This window comes from Scyliorhinus torazame, chromosome 13 (assembly GCF_047496885.1).
Source record: "Scyliorhinus torazame isolate Kashiwa2021f chromosome 13, sScyTor2.1, whole genome shotgun sequence".
Taxonomy (NCBI): domain Eukaryota; kingdom Metazoa; phylum Chordata; class Chondrichthyes; order Carcharhiniformes; family Scyliorhinidae; genus Scyliorhinus; species Scyliorhinus torazame.
In genome coordinates, this window is record NC_092719.1 from 85,424,956 (window position 1) to 85,440,900 (window position 15,945).

The 15,945-nt window shown below is 50.8% G+C and overlaps 1 protein-coding gene across 2 annotated transcripts in view; it reads left to right on the forward strand.

The window, feature by feature from the left end:
• elk3 (ETS transcription factor ELK3) overlaps window positions 1-15,945 on the forward strand; it is a 150,670-nt gene that overhangs the window by 60,596 nt on the left and 74,129 nt on the right. For both annotated transcript variants that reach the window (XM_072471933.1, XM_072471932.1), the window contains exon 2: window positions 6,809-7,017. In XM_072471933.1, the coding sequence (XP_072328034.1) occupies window positions 6,811-7,017 (207 nt within the window). In that variant the 5' untranslated portion in view covers window positions 6,809-6,810. The remainder of the gene's footprint in view (window positions 1-6,808; window positions 7,018-15,945) is intronic.

Genomic DNA, 15,945 nt, shown 5'->3' on the forward strand with positions numbered 1-15,945 from the left:
CCCGCGTGTGTCTCGCCGGCGGGAGGAGGCTCGCTGTTCACTGGTGGCCGGATTCTCTCTTCCTGCCGCGTGTGTCTCGCCGGCGGGAGGAGCCTCGCTGTTCACTGGGGGCCGGATTCTCTCTTCCTGCCGCGTGTGTCTCGCCGGCGGGAGGAGGCTCGCTGTTCACTGGGGGCCGGATTCTCTCTTCCTGCTCCGTGTTCCTCGCCGGCGGGAGTCGGCTCGCTGTTCACTGGGGGCCGGATTCTCTCTTCCTGCCGCGTGTGTCTCGCCGGCGGGAGGCGGCTCGCTGTTCACGGGGGGCCGGATTCTCTCTTCCTGCCGCGTGTGTCTCGCCGGCGGGAGGAGGCTCGCTGTTCACTGGTGTCCGGACTCTCTCTTCCTGCCGCGTGTGTCTCGCCGGCGGGAGGAGCCTCGCTGTTCACTGGTGGCCGGATTCTCTCTTCCTGCCGCGTGTTCCTCGCCGGCGGGAGGAGACTCGCTGTTCACTGGGGGCCGGATTCTCTCTTCCTGCCGCGTGTGTCTCGCCGGCGGGAGGAGGCTCGCTGTTCACTGGTGGCCGGATTCTCTCTTCCTGCCGCGTGTTCCTCGCCGGCGGGAGGAGGCTCGCTGTTCACTGGTGGCCGGATTCTCTCTTCCTGCCGCGTTTGTCTCGCCGGCGGGAGGAGGCTCGCTGTTCACTGGTGGCCGGATTCTCTCTTCCTGCCGCGTGTGTCTCGCCGGCGGGAGGAGCCTCGCTGTTCACTGGGGGCCGGATTCTCTCTTCCTGCCGCGTGTGTCTCGCCGGCGGGAGGAGACTCGCTGTTCACTGGGGGCCGGATTCTCTCTTCCTGCCGCGTGTTCCTCGCCGGCGGGAGGAGGCTCGCTGTTCACTGGTGGCCGGATTCTCTCTTCCTGCCGCGTGTGTCTCGCTGGCGGGAGGAGCCTCGCTGTTCACTGGGGGCCGGATTCTCTCTTCCTGCCGCGTGTGTCTCGCCGGCGGGAGGAGGCTCGCTGTTCACTGGTAGCCGGATTCTCTCTTCCTGCCGCGTGTCTCTCGCCGGCGGGAGGAGGCTCGCTGTTCACTGGGGGCCGGATTCTCTCTTCCTCCCGCGTGTGTCTCGCCGGCGGGAGGAGCCTCGCTGTTCACTGGGGGCCGGATTCTCTCTTCCTGCCGCGTGTGTCTCGCCGGCGGGAGGAGGCTCGCTGTTCAATGGGGGCCGGATTCTCTCTTCCTGCCGCGTGTTCCTCGCCGGCGGGAGGAGGCTCGCTGTTCACTGGGGGCCGGATTCTCTCTTCCTGCCGCGTGTGTCTCGCCGGCGGGAGGAGCCTCGCTGTTCACTGGTGGCCGGATTCTCTCTTCCTGCCGCGTGTGTCTCGCCGGCGGGAGGAGCCTCGCTGTTCACTGGGGGCCGGATTCTCTCTTCCTGCCGCGTGTGTCTCGCCGGCGGGAGGAGCCTCGCTGTTCACTGGTGGCCGGATTCTCTCTTCCTGCCGCGTGTGTCTCGCCGGCGGGAGGAGCCTCGCTGTTCACTGGTGGCCGGATTCTCTCTTCCTGCCGCGTGTGTCTCGCCGGCGGGAGGAGACTCGCTGTTCACTGGGGGCCGGATTCTCTCTTCCTGCCGCGTGTGTCTCGCCGGCGGGAGGAGCCTCGCTGTTCACTGGTGGCCGGATTCTCTCTTCCTGCCGCGTGTTTCTTGCCGGCGAGAGGACGCTCGCTGTTCACTGGTGGCCGGATTTTCTGGCCTCCCAGTCAGGTGTTTCTCGCAGGGCGAGATCAACGGGAAGGCGGGGGGAGCCGGGGTCAGCAGAGATCAGCTGACTCACGGAAGTAATCTGGGGGGAGCAAAAGTGCTAGATGTGGATCTAGCGGGGGGGGGGGGGGGGGGATTCTAGGGTTGCTGCTGCACTGTCCGAGGGGGAACTGAAAATGGAAGAGGTGGTCGGGGCGGGGGTTCCCCGCCTGGGGGACTGGAGGGAGTGGGAGAGGGCCCGAGTGTTCGCGCACCTAATGGGACTGAAGGCAGACGTGGCCATGCTTCAGGAGACACATCTGAAGGTGGCGCATCAGGTCAGATGAAGGAAGGGATGGGTGGGACAGGTGTTTCATTCGGGGCTGGATGCGAAGAATAGAGGGGTGGCAATACTGGTGGGAAAGCGGGTGTCGTTTGAGGCCAAGAACATCGTAGCGGATAAGGGAGGCAGATACGTGATGGTGAGCGGTAGGTTGCAGGGGACGGAGGTGGTACTGGTGAATGTATACGCCCCGAACTGGGACGATGCTGGACTCATTAAACGGATGTTGGGGCGTATTCCAGACCTGGAGGTAGGAAGCTTGATAATGGGTGGGGATTTTAACACGATGCTGGACCCAGCATTAGATCGCTCCAGATCTGGGATGGGGAGGAGGCCAGCTGCAGCCAACGTGCTTAGGGGGTCTATGGATCAGATGGGGGGAGTAGATCCATGTAGATTTGCCAGGCCTTTGGCCAAAGAATTTTCTTTCTTCTCCCACGTACATAAGGCCTACTCCCGGATAGATTTTTTTGTTCTGGGCAGGGCATTGATCCCGAAAGTGGAGGGAACGGAGTATTCGGCCATAGCCATTTCAGACCACGCCCCGCACTGGGTGGAGCTGGAGCTGGGGGAGGAGAGGGACCAACGCCCGTTGTGGCGGTTGGATGTGGGACTGCTGGCAGACGAGAAAGTGTGCGGGAGGGTGCGGGGGTGTATTGAAAGATATCTGGAGGCTAACGACAATGGGGAGGTGCAGGTGGGAGTAGTATGGGAGGCTCTGAAGGCGGTGGTCAGGGGAGAGTTAATCTCCATCAGGGCTCACAGGGTGAAGAGCGAGGGCAGGGAAAGGGAGAGGTTAGTGGGGGAGATTTTAAGGGTGGACAGGAGCTATGCAGAGGCTCCGGATGAGGGACTACTCAGGGAGAGATGAAGTCTCCCGGCGGAGTTCGACCTGTTGACCACAGGGAAGGCAGAGGCACAGTGGAGGAAGGCACAGGGGGCGATATATGAATATGGGGAGAAGGCGAGTCGGATGCTGGCACACCAGCTCCGTAAGAGGATGGCAGCGAGGGAAATAGGTGGAGTCAAAGATGGAAGGGGAACTACGGTACGGAGTGCTGGGAAAGTGAATGAGGCTTTTAAGGCCTTTTACGAGGAACTGTATAGGTCCCAGCCCCTAGGGGGAAAAGAGGGGATGTGGCGATTCTTGGATCAGTTGAGGTTCCCAAGGGTGGAGGTGCAGGAGGTGGCTGGTCTGGGGGTGCCAATTGGGGTGGAGGAGCTGGTTAAAGGACGGGGAGCCTGCAGGCAGGGAAGGCCCCAGGGCCGGATGGGTTCCTGGTGGAGTTCTACAGGAAGTATGTAGACCTGTTAGCCCCTTTGCTGGTAAGGACCTTCAATGAATCAAGGGAGGGAGGGACCCTGCCCCCGACAATGTCGGAGGCGACGATCTCTTTGATCTTAAAGCGGGATAAGGACCCACTGCAATGGGAGTCATATAGACCGATCTCGCTCCTTAATGTAGATGCTAAGTTGCTGGCAAGAATGTTGGCCATGAGGATTGAGGACTGTGTTCCGGGGGTGATTCACAAGGACCAGACGGGATTCGTAAAGGGTAGGCAGCTAAACACCAATGTGCGAAGGCTCTTAAATGTGATAATGGTGCCATCGGTGGAGGGCGAAGCGGAGATAGTGACAGCCATGGATGCGGAGAAAGCTTTTGATCGGGTAGAGTGGGAGTATCTCTGGGAAGTGTTGAGGAGGTTTGGGTTCGGGGGAGGGTTTATTAGTAGGGTTAAGCTCCTGTATAAAGCACCGGTGGCGAGTGTGGTCACGAACCGGCGGAGGTCGGAGTATTTCCGGCTGTATCGAGGGACGAGGCAGGGGTGCCCCCTGTCCCCTCTGCTGTTCGCATTAGCAATTGAACCTTTGGCCATGGCGTTAAGGGAGTCGGGGAAATGGAAGGGGGTGGTCCGAGGGGGAGAGGAACATCGAGTGTCGCTGTACGCAGACGACCTGTTGCTGTATGTGACGGATCCAGTGGAGGGGATGGTTGAGGTAATGCAGATCCTACGGGAGTTTGGAGACTTTTCGGGCTATAAGCTCAATGTGGGAAAGAGTGAGCTCTTTGTGATCCATCCGGGGGACCAGGGAAGAGGGATAGAGGACCTACCGTTGAGGAGGGCGGAAAGGAGCTTTCGATATTTGGGGATTCAGGTAGCTAGGAGTTGGGGGGCACTGCATAAACTCAATTTGACGCGATTGGTGAAACAGATGGAGGAGGATTTTAAAAGGTGGGACATGTTGCCACTCTCGCTGGCGGGTAGGGTACAGTCGGTTAAAATGGTGGTCCTCCCGAGATTTATTTTTGTATTCCAATGCCTCCCAATTGTGATTACTAAGGCCTTTTTTAAGAGGGTAAGCAGGAGCATTACGGGATTTGTGTGGGCGAGCAAGACCCCGTGGGTAAGGAGGGGGTTCTCGGAGCGTAGCAGAGATAGAGGAGGGTTGGTATTGCCGAATCTGGGTGGTTATTATTGGGCAGCCAACGTGGCAATGATCCGTAAGTGGGTGATGGAGGGAGAAGGGGCGGCGTGGAAGAGGTTGGAGATGGCGTCCTGCAAAGGAACGAGCCTGGGGGCGCTGGTGACGGCACCGCTGCCGCTCTCGCCGACAAGGTATACCACAAGCCTGGTGGTGGCGGCAACGCTAAAGATCTGGGGGCAGTGGAGACGGCACAGGGGTGCAACGGGAGCCTCGGTGTGGTCCCCGATCAGAGACAACCATCGGTTTGTCCCAGGAAGGATGGACGGGGGATTTCAGAGCTGGCATCGGGTAGGGATTAGAAGAATGGGGGACCTGTTCATTGACGGGACGTTTACGAGCTTAGGGGCGCTGGAGGAGAAGTTTGGGCTACCCCCGGGGAACGCTTTCAGGTACATGCAAGTGAGGGCGTTTGTGAGGCGGCAGGTGAAGGAATTTCCGCTACTCCCGGCACAGGGGATTCAAGATAGGGTGTTCTCGGGAGTATGGGTCGGGGAGGGCAAGGTGTCGCCGATATACCAGGAGATGAAAGAAGAGGGGGAGGCTTTGGTAGAGGAGCTGAAGGCTAAATGGGAGGAGGAGTTGGGGGTGGAGATTGAGGAGTGGCTATGGGCTGATGCCCTAAGTAGGGTTAATTCCTCTTCCTCGTGTGCCAGGCTTAGCCTGATACAATTTAAGGTGGTTCATAGAGCGCATATGATGGGGGCGAGGCTGAGTAGGTTCTTTGGGGTGGAGGACAGATGTGGGAGGCTCAGGGAGTCCGGCGAACCATGTCCATATGTTTTGGTCATGCCCAGCACTGGAGGGGTTCTGGAGGGGAGTGGCGGGAACAATATCTAAGGTGGTGAAAGTCCGGGTCAAGCCAAGCTGGGGGCTAGCAATATTTGGAGTAGTGGACGAGCCGGGAGTGCAGGAGGCGAAAGAGGCCGGCATTCTGGCCTTTGCGTCCCCAGTAGCCCGGCGAAGGATCTTGCTAATGTGGAAGGAGGCGAAGCCCCCCAGCGTGGAGGCCTGGATAAATGATATGGCTGGGTTTATCAAGTTGGAAAGGATAAAGTTTGCCTTGAGAGGGTCTGCGCAGGGGTTCTACAGGCAGTGGCAACCGTTCCTAGATCATCTCGCGGCGCGTTAGATGAAGGTCGGACAGCAGCAACAGCAACCCTTGTTACGGGGTGGGGGGGGGTTGTTTGTAAGGTGGAAAATATTGTTACTGAAAAATTCTTAATAAAAATATATATTTTTTTAAAAAGGGAAGGACATTTGCTGTACACTCCTGGTCTGGCCTGCATGTGACTCCAGATCCACAGCAATGCATAGAACCATTGAATTCCTATAGTGTAGAAGGAGGCCAATCAGCCCATCGAGTCTTCACCAACCCTCTGAAACAGAACCTTAAATTTCTCAACCTTTGTCTGTAAGCTTCAGGCAATCGCTCATATGCATTTAAGATGGATTTCTTCACCTCCTCATACGTTCCAGATACCTCCTTTGGTAGTGATGCAAACACTTCACTAGCTCTACCTACCAGCTTTGTTTGAATCAGTAATACCCACATGTCCTGTGGCCATTTCATTTGTTTAGCTACCTTCTCAAATGAAATGAAAAAGGCTTCCACTTCCTTCTCGTCAAACCTTGGCAATGCTTGGACATATTTAAATAGATTCCCACCAAGCCTTCGACTATGATGCTCTTTCTCACTATCCTCATCACTATCATCCAACTGTACATTTCTCTTTACGTCTGCCAACTTTAACTGATTGTCATGTTTCATGGCCATTTTCTGAAGTTGAAACTCCCTCTCTTTATCTTTTTCCCTGTTCTGCTAGGGCTATTCTTTCTTTTCTCCTTTCTTCTCTCTCCTTTTCTTTTTCCTCTCTCTCTCTTTCTCTTTCTTTTTCCGCTCTCTCTCTTTCGTATTCAAGGGAAGAAAGTGCAAACTTCACATTCACAGTTACCCAAGGCAGGAATTGAACTTAGGTCCTTGGCACTCTGAGGCAGCAGCACTAACCACTGTGCCACCATGCCACTGCTGCAGTTGAGTATTAATTGCCCCTTAAATGGCCTAGCAAGCCATTCAGTTCTAGGATAATTAGGATTGGGCTGGACTTATCAGTGACATCCATATCCCATGAAAGAATAAAGAAAAAAAAACTAGTATAAGTGACTCAGAAGTACAAATTATTATTCAGTTGTGCTGATGTGTGTTTGTATTTCCAGATTTAACAATGTAGATGGTGATTGAAGGGGTTATTGTACTTGTCTGTTGCAGATATGGAAAGTGCCATCACACTGTGGCAGTTCCTGCTGCAATTACTGCTCGACCAAAAGCACGAACACCTGATCTGTTGGACATCCAATGATGGGGAATTCAAGCTCCTTAAAGCAGAAGAAGTTGCTAAACTCTGGGGACTAAGGAAAAACAAAACCAACATGAACTATGATAAACTGAGCCGAGCACTCCGATATTATTATGATAAGGTACTGCTCCTTCAGTGAACAGCAAAATGTGAAAACTATTGTCCAATACTGGTTCTTAATGAAACAAAATATACTGAAATAGAATGTGAAAGAAATGAATTAGAGGATTTCCAAACTAAATCTATCTCACAAAGGAACTTAAAGGAAAAGTTTGAGGCAAATACATGAGGCACTGAGTTGAGGAAAAGGATTTTGAGGATGGGGTACAGTGTATTAGGAATAGAGTACTGTGTATTGGGAGGAGTTACAGTGCATTGGGATGGTGGTACAATATACTGGGGATGTGGTACAGTCAATCGAGTATAGGGTACAGTATATTGGGGATGTGGTATAGTCCATAGAGTATAGGGTACAGTATATTAGAATAGGGTACAGTATATTGGGGACATGGTATAGTTTAGCGAGTATAGGGTACAGTATATTAGAATGGGGTACAATAACCGGAATCGAAAGAGGTCCCTGAAGCTGTGAGGCAGATATGCTAATCATTGTGGTACTGTGCTACCCCTTATACTGGGTATGTGGGATCACTATTTTGAGGATGGGCTAAAGTATATTGGAGATTTAGATTCAGTATATTGGGAATGAGATACAGTATCGAGTGTAGGGTACAGTATATTGGGAATGTGGTACAGTCTATCAAGTATAGGGTACAGTATATTGAAATGAGGTACAGTCTACCGGGTGTAGGAGACAGTATATTAGGGATAGAGTGCAGTATATTGGGGATGAGGTACAGTATCAAGTATAGGGTATAGTATATTGGGAGTGTGGTAAAGTCTATTGAGTAAAGGATACAGTATATTGGGATGGGGTACAGTCTATCGGGTGTGGGGTACAGTCTATCGGGTGTGGGTTACAGTATATTGGGGATGGAGTGCCATATATTGGGGATGAGGTACAGTGTATTGGGGCTGGTTTAGCACAACGGGCTAAATATCTGGCTTGCAATGCAGAACAATGCCAGCAGCGCGGGTTCAATTCCCGTACCGGCCTCCCCGAATAGGAATGTGGCGACTCGGGGCTTTTCACAGAAACTTCATTGAAGCCTACTTGTGACAATAAGCGATTATTATTATATTATTATAAAATGTACAGTATATTGGGGAAAATGTACAGTATATTGGGGATTTGAGTGCAGTATATTGGGGATGGATTATAGTATATTGGGGGCAGGGATTCAGTAGATTGGGATGGGGTATAGTATATTGGAGGTGGCGTTCAGTATTTTGGGTAAGGGGTCCAGCATGTTGGGGATGGAGTGCAGTATATTGGGGATGGGTACAGTATATTGGGGATGGGTACAGTATATTGGGGATAGGGGTTTAGTATATTGGGATGGGGTGCAGTATTTTGCGGATTGGTACAGTATAAAACCCCTACAGTGCAGAAGTGGGCCATTCAGCCCAACGGGTCTGCACCGACCCTCTGCATTGATCATGGCCAATCCACCTAACTTGCACATGTTTGGACTGTGGGAGGAGCACCTGGAGGAAACACATGCAGACACAGGGAAATCATGCAAACTCAACACAGACAGTCACCCAGAGCCGGAATCGAAAGGGGTCCCTGATGCTGTGAGGCAGAAATGCTAATCATTGTGGTACTGTGCTACCCCTTATACTGGGTATGTGGGATCACTATTTTGAGGATGGGCTGAAGTAGATTGGAGATTTAGATTCAGTATATTGGGAATGAGGTACAGTATAATATGATGGGTTGCAATATATTGGGATGGGGTAAAATACTTTGGGAAAATGGGTTCAGTATATTGAGGATGGGATACAGTATAATGGGAATGTGGGTGCAATATATCTCGGATGGGGTTTAGTGTATTGGGAATGTGTTCATTATATTGGGGATAGGTGACCAGTACATTGGGGATGTGCTATAGAATATTGGGATGGGGTTCAGTATATTTGGGATGGGTTGCAGTATATTGGGGATGGGGTGCAGTATATTAGGGAAAGAGTACAGTATATTGGGGATGAGAGTACAGTATATTGGGGATGGGTTGCAGTATATTGGGGATGGGAGTACAGTATATTAGGGATGGGGTACGGTATATTGCAGATGGGGTAGGGTATACTGGGGTGGGGTACAGTATATTGGGGAATGGGTACTGTATATCGTGGATGGGATGCAGTATATTATGGATGGGGTGTATTATATAATAATAATAATCTTTATTATTGTTTCAAGTAGGCTTACGTTATCAACACAATGAAGTTACTGTGAATATCCCCTAGTAGCCACAGTCCGGAGCCTGTTCGGGTACACAGAGGGAGAATTCAGAATGTCCAATTCACCTAACAGCACGTTTTTCGGGACTTGAGGGGGGAAACCGGAGCACCCAGAGGAAACCCACGCAGACACAGGGAGAACGTGCAGACTCTGCACAGACAGTGACCCAAGCGGGAATCGAACTTGGGACCCTGGCGCTGTGAAGCAACAGCGTTGACCACTGTGCTACCGTGCCGCCCCGATGGGATACAGTACATAGAACATACAGTGCAGAGGGAGGCCATTCAGCCTATCGAGTCTGCACTGACCCACTTAAGCCCTCACTTCCATCTTATTTCCGTAACCCAATAACCCCATCTAAACTTTTTGGACACTCAGAGCAATTTAGCATAGTCAATACACTTAACCTGCACGTCTTTGGACTGTGGGAGGAAACCGGAGCACCCAGAGGAAACCCACGCAGACACGGGGAGAACGTGCATACTCCGCACAGATTCCCAGCGGGGAATCGAACCTGAGACCCTGGTGTTGTGAACCCACAGTGCTAGCCACTTGTGCTACAGTGCTGCCCTACATTGGGGAAAGGGTACAGTATATTGAGGCTGAGGTGCAGTATATTGGAGATGGGGTGCAGTATATTATGGGATCGGTACAGCATATTGTGGATGGGATACAATATATTATAGCTATGATACAGTATATTGTGGATGGGTACAGTATATTGGAGATGGGGTACAGTATATTGGGGATGGGTACAGCATATTGTGGATGGGATACAATACATTATAGTTAGGATACAGTATATTGTGGATGGGTACACTATATTGCGGTGGGGATACAGTATATTGGGGATGGGGTACAGTATATTGGGGATGGGATAAAATATATTGGGGATGGCGTACAGTATATTGGGGATGGAGTAGAGTATATTGCGGTGGGGATACAATATATTGGGTTAGGGTACAGTATATTGGGGATGGGGTGTAATGTATTCAGGATGGGGGTATATTAGAATAGAAGGTTATTCATGAAAACAGGCCCTTCGGCCCAACTTGTCCATGCCGCCCAGTTTTGACCACTAAGCTAGTCCCAATTGCCCGCATTTGACCCATATCTCTCGATACCCATCTTTCCCATATAACTGTTTAAATGCTTTTTAAAAGACAAAATTAAAAGCCTCTACGACTGCCTCTGGCAACTCGATCCAGACACTCACCACCCTCTGTGTGACAAAATTGCCCCTCTGTACCCTTTTGTATCTCTCCCCTCTCACCTTAAACCTATGCCCTCTAGTTTTGGACTCCTCTACTTTTGGGAAAAGATGTTGACCTTATCTATACCCCTCATTATTTTATAGACCTTTATAAGATCACCCCGAAGCCTCCTAAGCACCAGGGGAAAAAGTTCCAGTCTGTCCAGCCTCTCCTTATAACTCAAAGCATCAAGCCCCGGTAGCATCCTAGTCAATATTTTCTGCACTCTTTCTAGTTTAATATCCTTTCTATAATAGGGTGACCAGAACTATACACAGTATTCCCCAAGTGTGGCCTTACAACTTCAGCAAGGCGTCCCAACTCCTGTATTCAATGTTGTGACCAACGAAACCAAGCCTGTTGAATGCCTTCTTCACCACCCTGTCCACTTGTGACTCCACTTTCAAGGAGCTATGAACCTGTACCCCTAGATCTCTTTGTTCTATAACTCTCCCCGACTCCCCACCATTAACTGAGTTGGTCTTGCCCCGTTTCGATCTACCAAAATGCATCACCTCACATTTATCTAAATTAAACTCTATTTGCCATTCATCGGCCCACTGGCCCAATTGGTCAAGATCCTGTTCCAACTCATGTAACCTTCTTCACTATCCACTATGCGACCAATCTTGGTGTCATCTGCAAACTTACTAATCATGCCTCCTAAATTCTCATCCAAATCTTTAATATAAATAACAAATAAAAGTGGACCCAGTACTGATCCCTAAGGCACATCGCGGGTCACAGGCCTCCAGTTTGAAAAACGACCCTCTACAACCACCCTGTCTTCTGTCGTCAAGCCAATTTTGTATCCAATTGGCTACCTCACCCTGGACCCCGTGAGATTTAACTTTTTTTTTTAAACAAACGATTTTATTGAGGTATTGTTTGGCATTATAAACAGTTACAGATAACAGAAATGTGCAAACATCAATATAAAACCAATACTTCAATCAAACCATACTGCACATGCTCTCTCCTCTCCCATAGACACTAGCCGCCTATTTATCCCTCCTACTCTACTCTAATCTCCCCCTCCCCCCCTCCCCCCCCCCCCTACCCCCGCTGACGTTCACTCCCGCGAAGAAGTCGATGAATGGTTGCCACCTTCGGGTGAACCCCAGTACAGATCCACTCAACGCGAACTTAATTTTTTCCATGTTTTCAGCACCTGGGACATGACCCCCGCAAATCCCTCCCAGTACCCCCTAAGCTTAGGACATGCCCAAAACCTGTGAACGTGGTTCGCTGGTCCTCCCACGCATCTAGCGCACTTGTCCTCTACCCCAAAGAATTTGCTCATCCGAGCTACTGTCATGTGGGCCCCGTGAACGACCTTAAATTGAATCAGGCCTAGCCTGGCACATGTTGCGGTTGAGTTTACCCTACTCAGGGCTTCCGCCCACAGCCCGTCCTCCATCTCCCCGCCAAGCTCCTCCCATTTGAGTTTCAGTTCCTCCGTCTGGGACTCTTCCCCCTTCATGAGCACCTTGTAGATATCATCATAGAATTTACAGTGCAGAAGGAGGCCATTTAGCCCATCGAGTCTGCACCGGCTCTTGGAAAGAGCACCCTACCCAAGGTCAACACCGCCACCCTATCCCCATAACCCAGTAACCCCACCCAACACTAAGGGCAATTTTGGACACTAAGGGCAATTTATCATGGCCAATCCACCTAACCTGCACATCTTTGGACTGTGGGAGGAAACCGGAGCACCCGGAGGAAACCCACGCACACATGGGGAGGATGTGCAGACTCCGCACAGACAGTGACCCAAGCCAGAATCGAACCTGGGACCCTGGAGCTGTGAAGCAATTGTGCTATCCACAAGGCTACCGTGCTGCCCATATCCGAGACTCTACCCTCTCCTCCTTCTCCTCGAGAGACTATTCTGTCCTGGGTCCCTATTGGCGGGAGGCGTGGGAAGGATGGGACCTGTCTGCGTATAAAGTCCCGCATCTGTAAGTACCTAAAGTCAGTTCCCCTCACCAGCCCAAATTTCTCCTCCAAGCCCCTCAAACTCGCAAAGCTCCCCTCCAGGAACATATCACCCACCCTCCCCACCCCCACCCGCCGCCATGTTCAAAACCCTCCATCCATGTTCCCATGGACAAATCGATGGTTATCACATGTTGGAGCCCAGACAGACGCACCCACCTCCCCTACATGCCTCCTCCACTGGCCCCATATCCGCAGGGCAGCCCCCACTACCGGGCTGGTGGAGTACCTGGCTGGCAAGTGAGATTTAATCTTATGCAACAACCTACCATGCGGTACCTTGTCAAAGGACTTGCTAAAGTCCATGAAGACAGTGTTGACTGCATTGCATCTACCTTCTTGGTTACCCTTCAAAAAACTCAAATTCGTGAGACATGATTTTCTACTCACAAAGCCACGCTGTGTCCCTAATCAGTCCTTGCCTCTCTAAATGCCTTTGATCCTGTCTCTCAGAATACCTTCTCACAACTTACCCACCACAGATGTTAGGCTCACCGGTCTGTAGTTCCCAGGCTTTTCCCTGTGGTCCTTCTTAAACAAAGGCACAACATTCGCTACCCTCCAATCTTCAGGCACTTCACCTGTGGCTGTCGACGATTTAAATATCTCTGCTAGGGCACCCGCAATTTCCTCCCTAGCCTCCCAAAATGTCCTAGGATACATTTCATCAGGTCCCGGGGATTTATCTACCCTGATGCGCTTTAATACCTCCAGCACCTCCTTCTCTGTAATATGTACACTCCTCAAGACATCACTATTTATTGGCCCAAGTTCCCAAACATCCATGCCTTTCTCAACTGTAAATCCCGATGAGAAATATTCATTTAGGGTCTCATCCATCTCTTGTGGATTCACACATAGATGACCTTGTAGATCCTTAAGAGGCCCTACTCTCTCCCTATTTACTCTTTTGCCCGTTATGTATTTGTAGAAGCTCTTTGGATTCTCCTTTGCCTTATCTGCAAAAGCAATCTCATGTCCCCTTCTTGCCCTCCTGATTTCTCTCTTAACTCTACTCTGACAACCTCTATACTCTTCAAGGGATCCACTTGATCCCAGCAGCCTATGCATGCCTTCTTTTTGACCAGGGCCTCAATATTCTGAGTCATCCATGGTTCCCTACTTCTACCAGTCTTGCTTTTCGCTCTAAAAGGAATGTGCTTACCCTGAACCCCGGTTAACACATTTTGAAAGCCTCCCACTTACCAACTGTCCCTTTGTCTGCTAACAGACCCCCCCAATTAACTTTTGAAAGTTCCTGTCTAATACCATGAAAATTGGCCGTGCCCCAATTTAGAATTTTAACTTTTGGGCCAGACCGATCATTCTCCATAGCTATCGTAAAACTAATGGAATTATGGTCACTGGTCCCAAAGTGATCCCTTACCAACACTCCTGTCACCTGCCCGTCCTTATCTCCCAAGAGGAGGTCAAGTTTTGCCCCCTCTCCAGTTGGACCATCCACATACTGAATGAGAAATTCCTTCTGAATACACTCCACAAAATTCTCTCCATCTGAGCCCCTAATGCTTTCCCAGTAAATGTTGGGAAAGTTAAAGTCCCCAACTATACCACCCTATTTTTCTTGCAGCTATCTGTAAATTCCTTACATATTTGCTCCTCAATTTCTCGCTGACTATTTGGGGGCCTGTAGTACAATCCTATCAAAGTGATCTCTCCCTTCTTATTTTTCAGTTCTACCCCACGGATATATCCCCTCTCAGTACTGCCGTGATATTCTCCCTAATTAAAAACGTAACTCCCCCTCCTCTCTTACCTCCTGTTCGATCTTTCGCATAGCATCTGTACCCTGGAACATTAAGCTGCCAAACCTACCCCTCCTGGTGGGAGGCACAGTCTATTGGGGATGGGGTACAGTATATCGGAGAAGGGGTACAGTATATTGGGGGTGGGGTGCAGTATGTTGAGTTAGGGTACAGTATATTGGGGATGGGGTAAAGTGTATTGGGGATAGGGTACAATATATTGGGGATGGGACACAGCATATTGGGGATGAGTACAGTAAATTGACAACGGGTATAGTATACTGGGGATGGGGTAGAGTATAATGCGTTGGGGATATAGTATATTGGAACAGGGTACAGTATATTGGGGATGGGGTACAGTATATTGGGTTAGGGTACACTGCATTGGGGATGGGACAGTATATTGGGGATGGGTACAGTATATTGGGAATGGGTACAGTATATTTTTTTAATAAATACTTTTATTCTTCTTTTTCACATTTTAATCATATTTACAACAAATAATCAACAATAACAACAAATACAATGTCAATCCCCCAGCCAACAATCCCCTCATCCCGCCCACCCTCAAACAGCTCCCAACATTTTGAATACAAAACACCAATGATAAAGAATCATCATTAATTTATACATTCCAACCCCCCCCCGCAACCCACCCCCTGATGTTTGATGTCATCCAATTTGTGAAAATGTACGATGAACAAGGCCCATGAGCTGTTGAGCCCTTCCATCCTCCCCCTCAACTCGCACGTTACTTTCTCGAGCGTTAATCATAGAATCTACAATGCAGAAGGAGGCCATTCAGCCCATCGAGTCTGCACCAGCCCTTGGAAAGAACACCCTACCCAATCCCACGCCTCCGCCCTATCCCCGTCACCCACCACCTAACTTTTTTTTGGACAGTAAGAGCAATTTAGCATGGCCAATCCACCTAACCTGCACATCTTTGGACTGTGGGAGGAAACCGGAGCACCCGGAGGAAACCCACGCACACACTGGGAGAACGCGCAGACTCCGCACAAACAGTGACCCAGCGGGGAATCGAACCTGGGACCCTGGAGCTGTGAAGCAACTGTGCTAACCACTGTCCCGCCGTGCCACCCAGAATAGCCCCTAAATGGGGTCCCCGCCAGGCCCGTGGCACCGGTCACTTTTTGAGTCACACCCTTGTTGGGTGTGAACCAGATTTGCATATTTAAATGAGGTATTAAACTCATCTCCAGGTTCCACTTCGTCTCCATGCTCATGGAAGGTACCCCCGTGTCTGGTGGAGCTGGTGCACTGCTTTTCCCAGTGGAGAGCAGGTTGAAGTCCATTTGCAATTATTTCCTCTCCGCCAGCAGTTCCACTATTGGGGCGGTGGAGTATCGCCTATCCACCTCCAGTATGGAGTCGACCAGTTGTTGCCTGGCCGCCCTCTCCTCCCTGTCTTTGTGCGCCTTGAATGCAATAATTTGCCCCGTGATCACCGCCTTCAGCGCCTCCCAGAATGCGGAGGGTGAAACCTCTCTATTCTGTTTTTGGTTACATACCCATCTATGGCCTGTGATACCCGATCGCAAAATGCTTTGTTGGCGAGGAGGGCCATATCCAGCCTCCATGGGGGGGCATTGAATCCGGCCCATCTCCAACCTCACACCCACATAGTGTGGAATATGATCGGA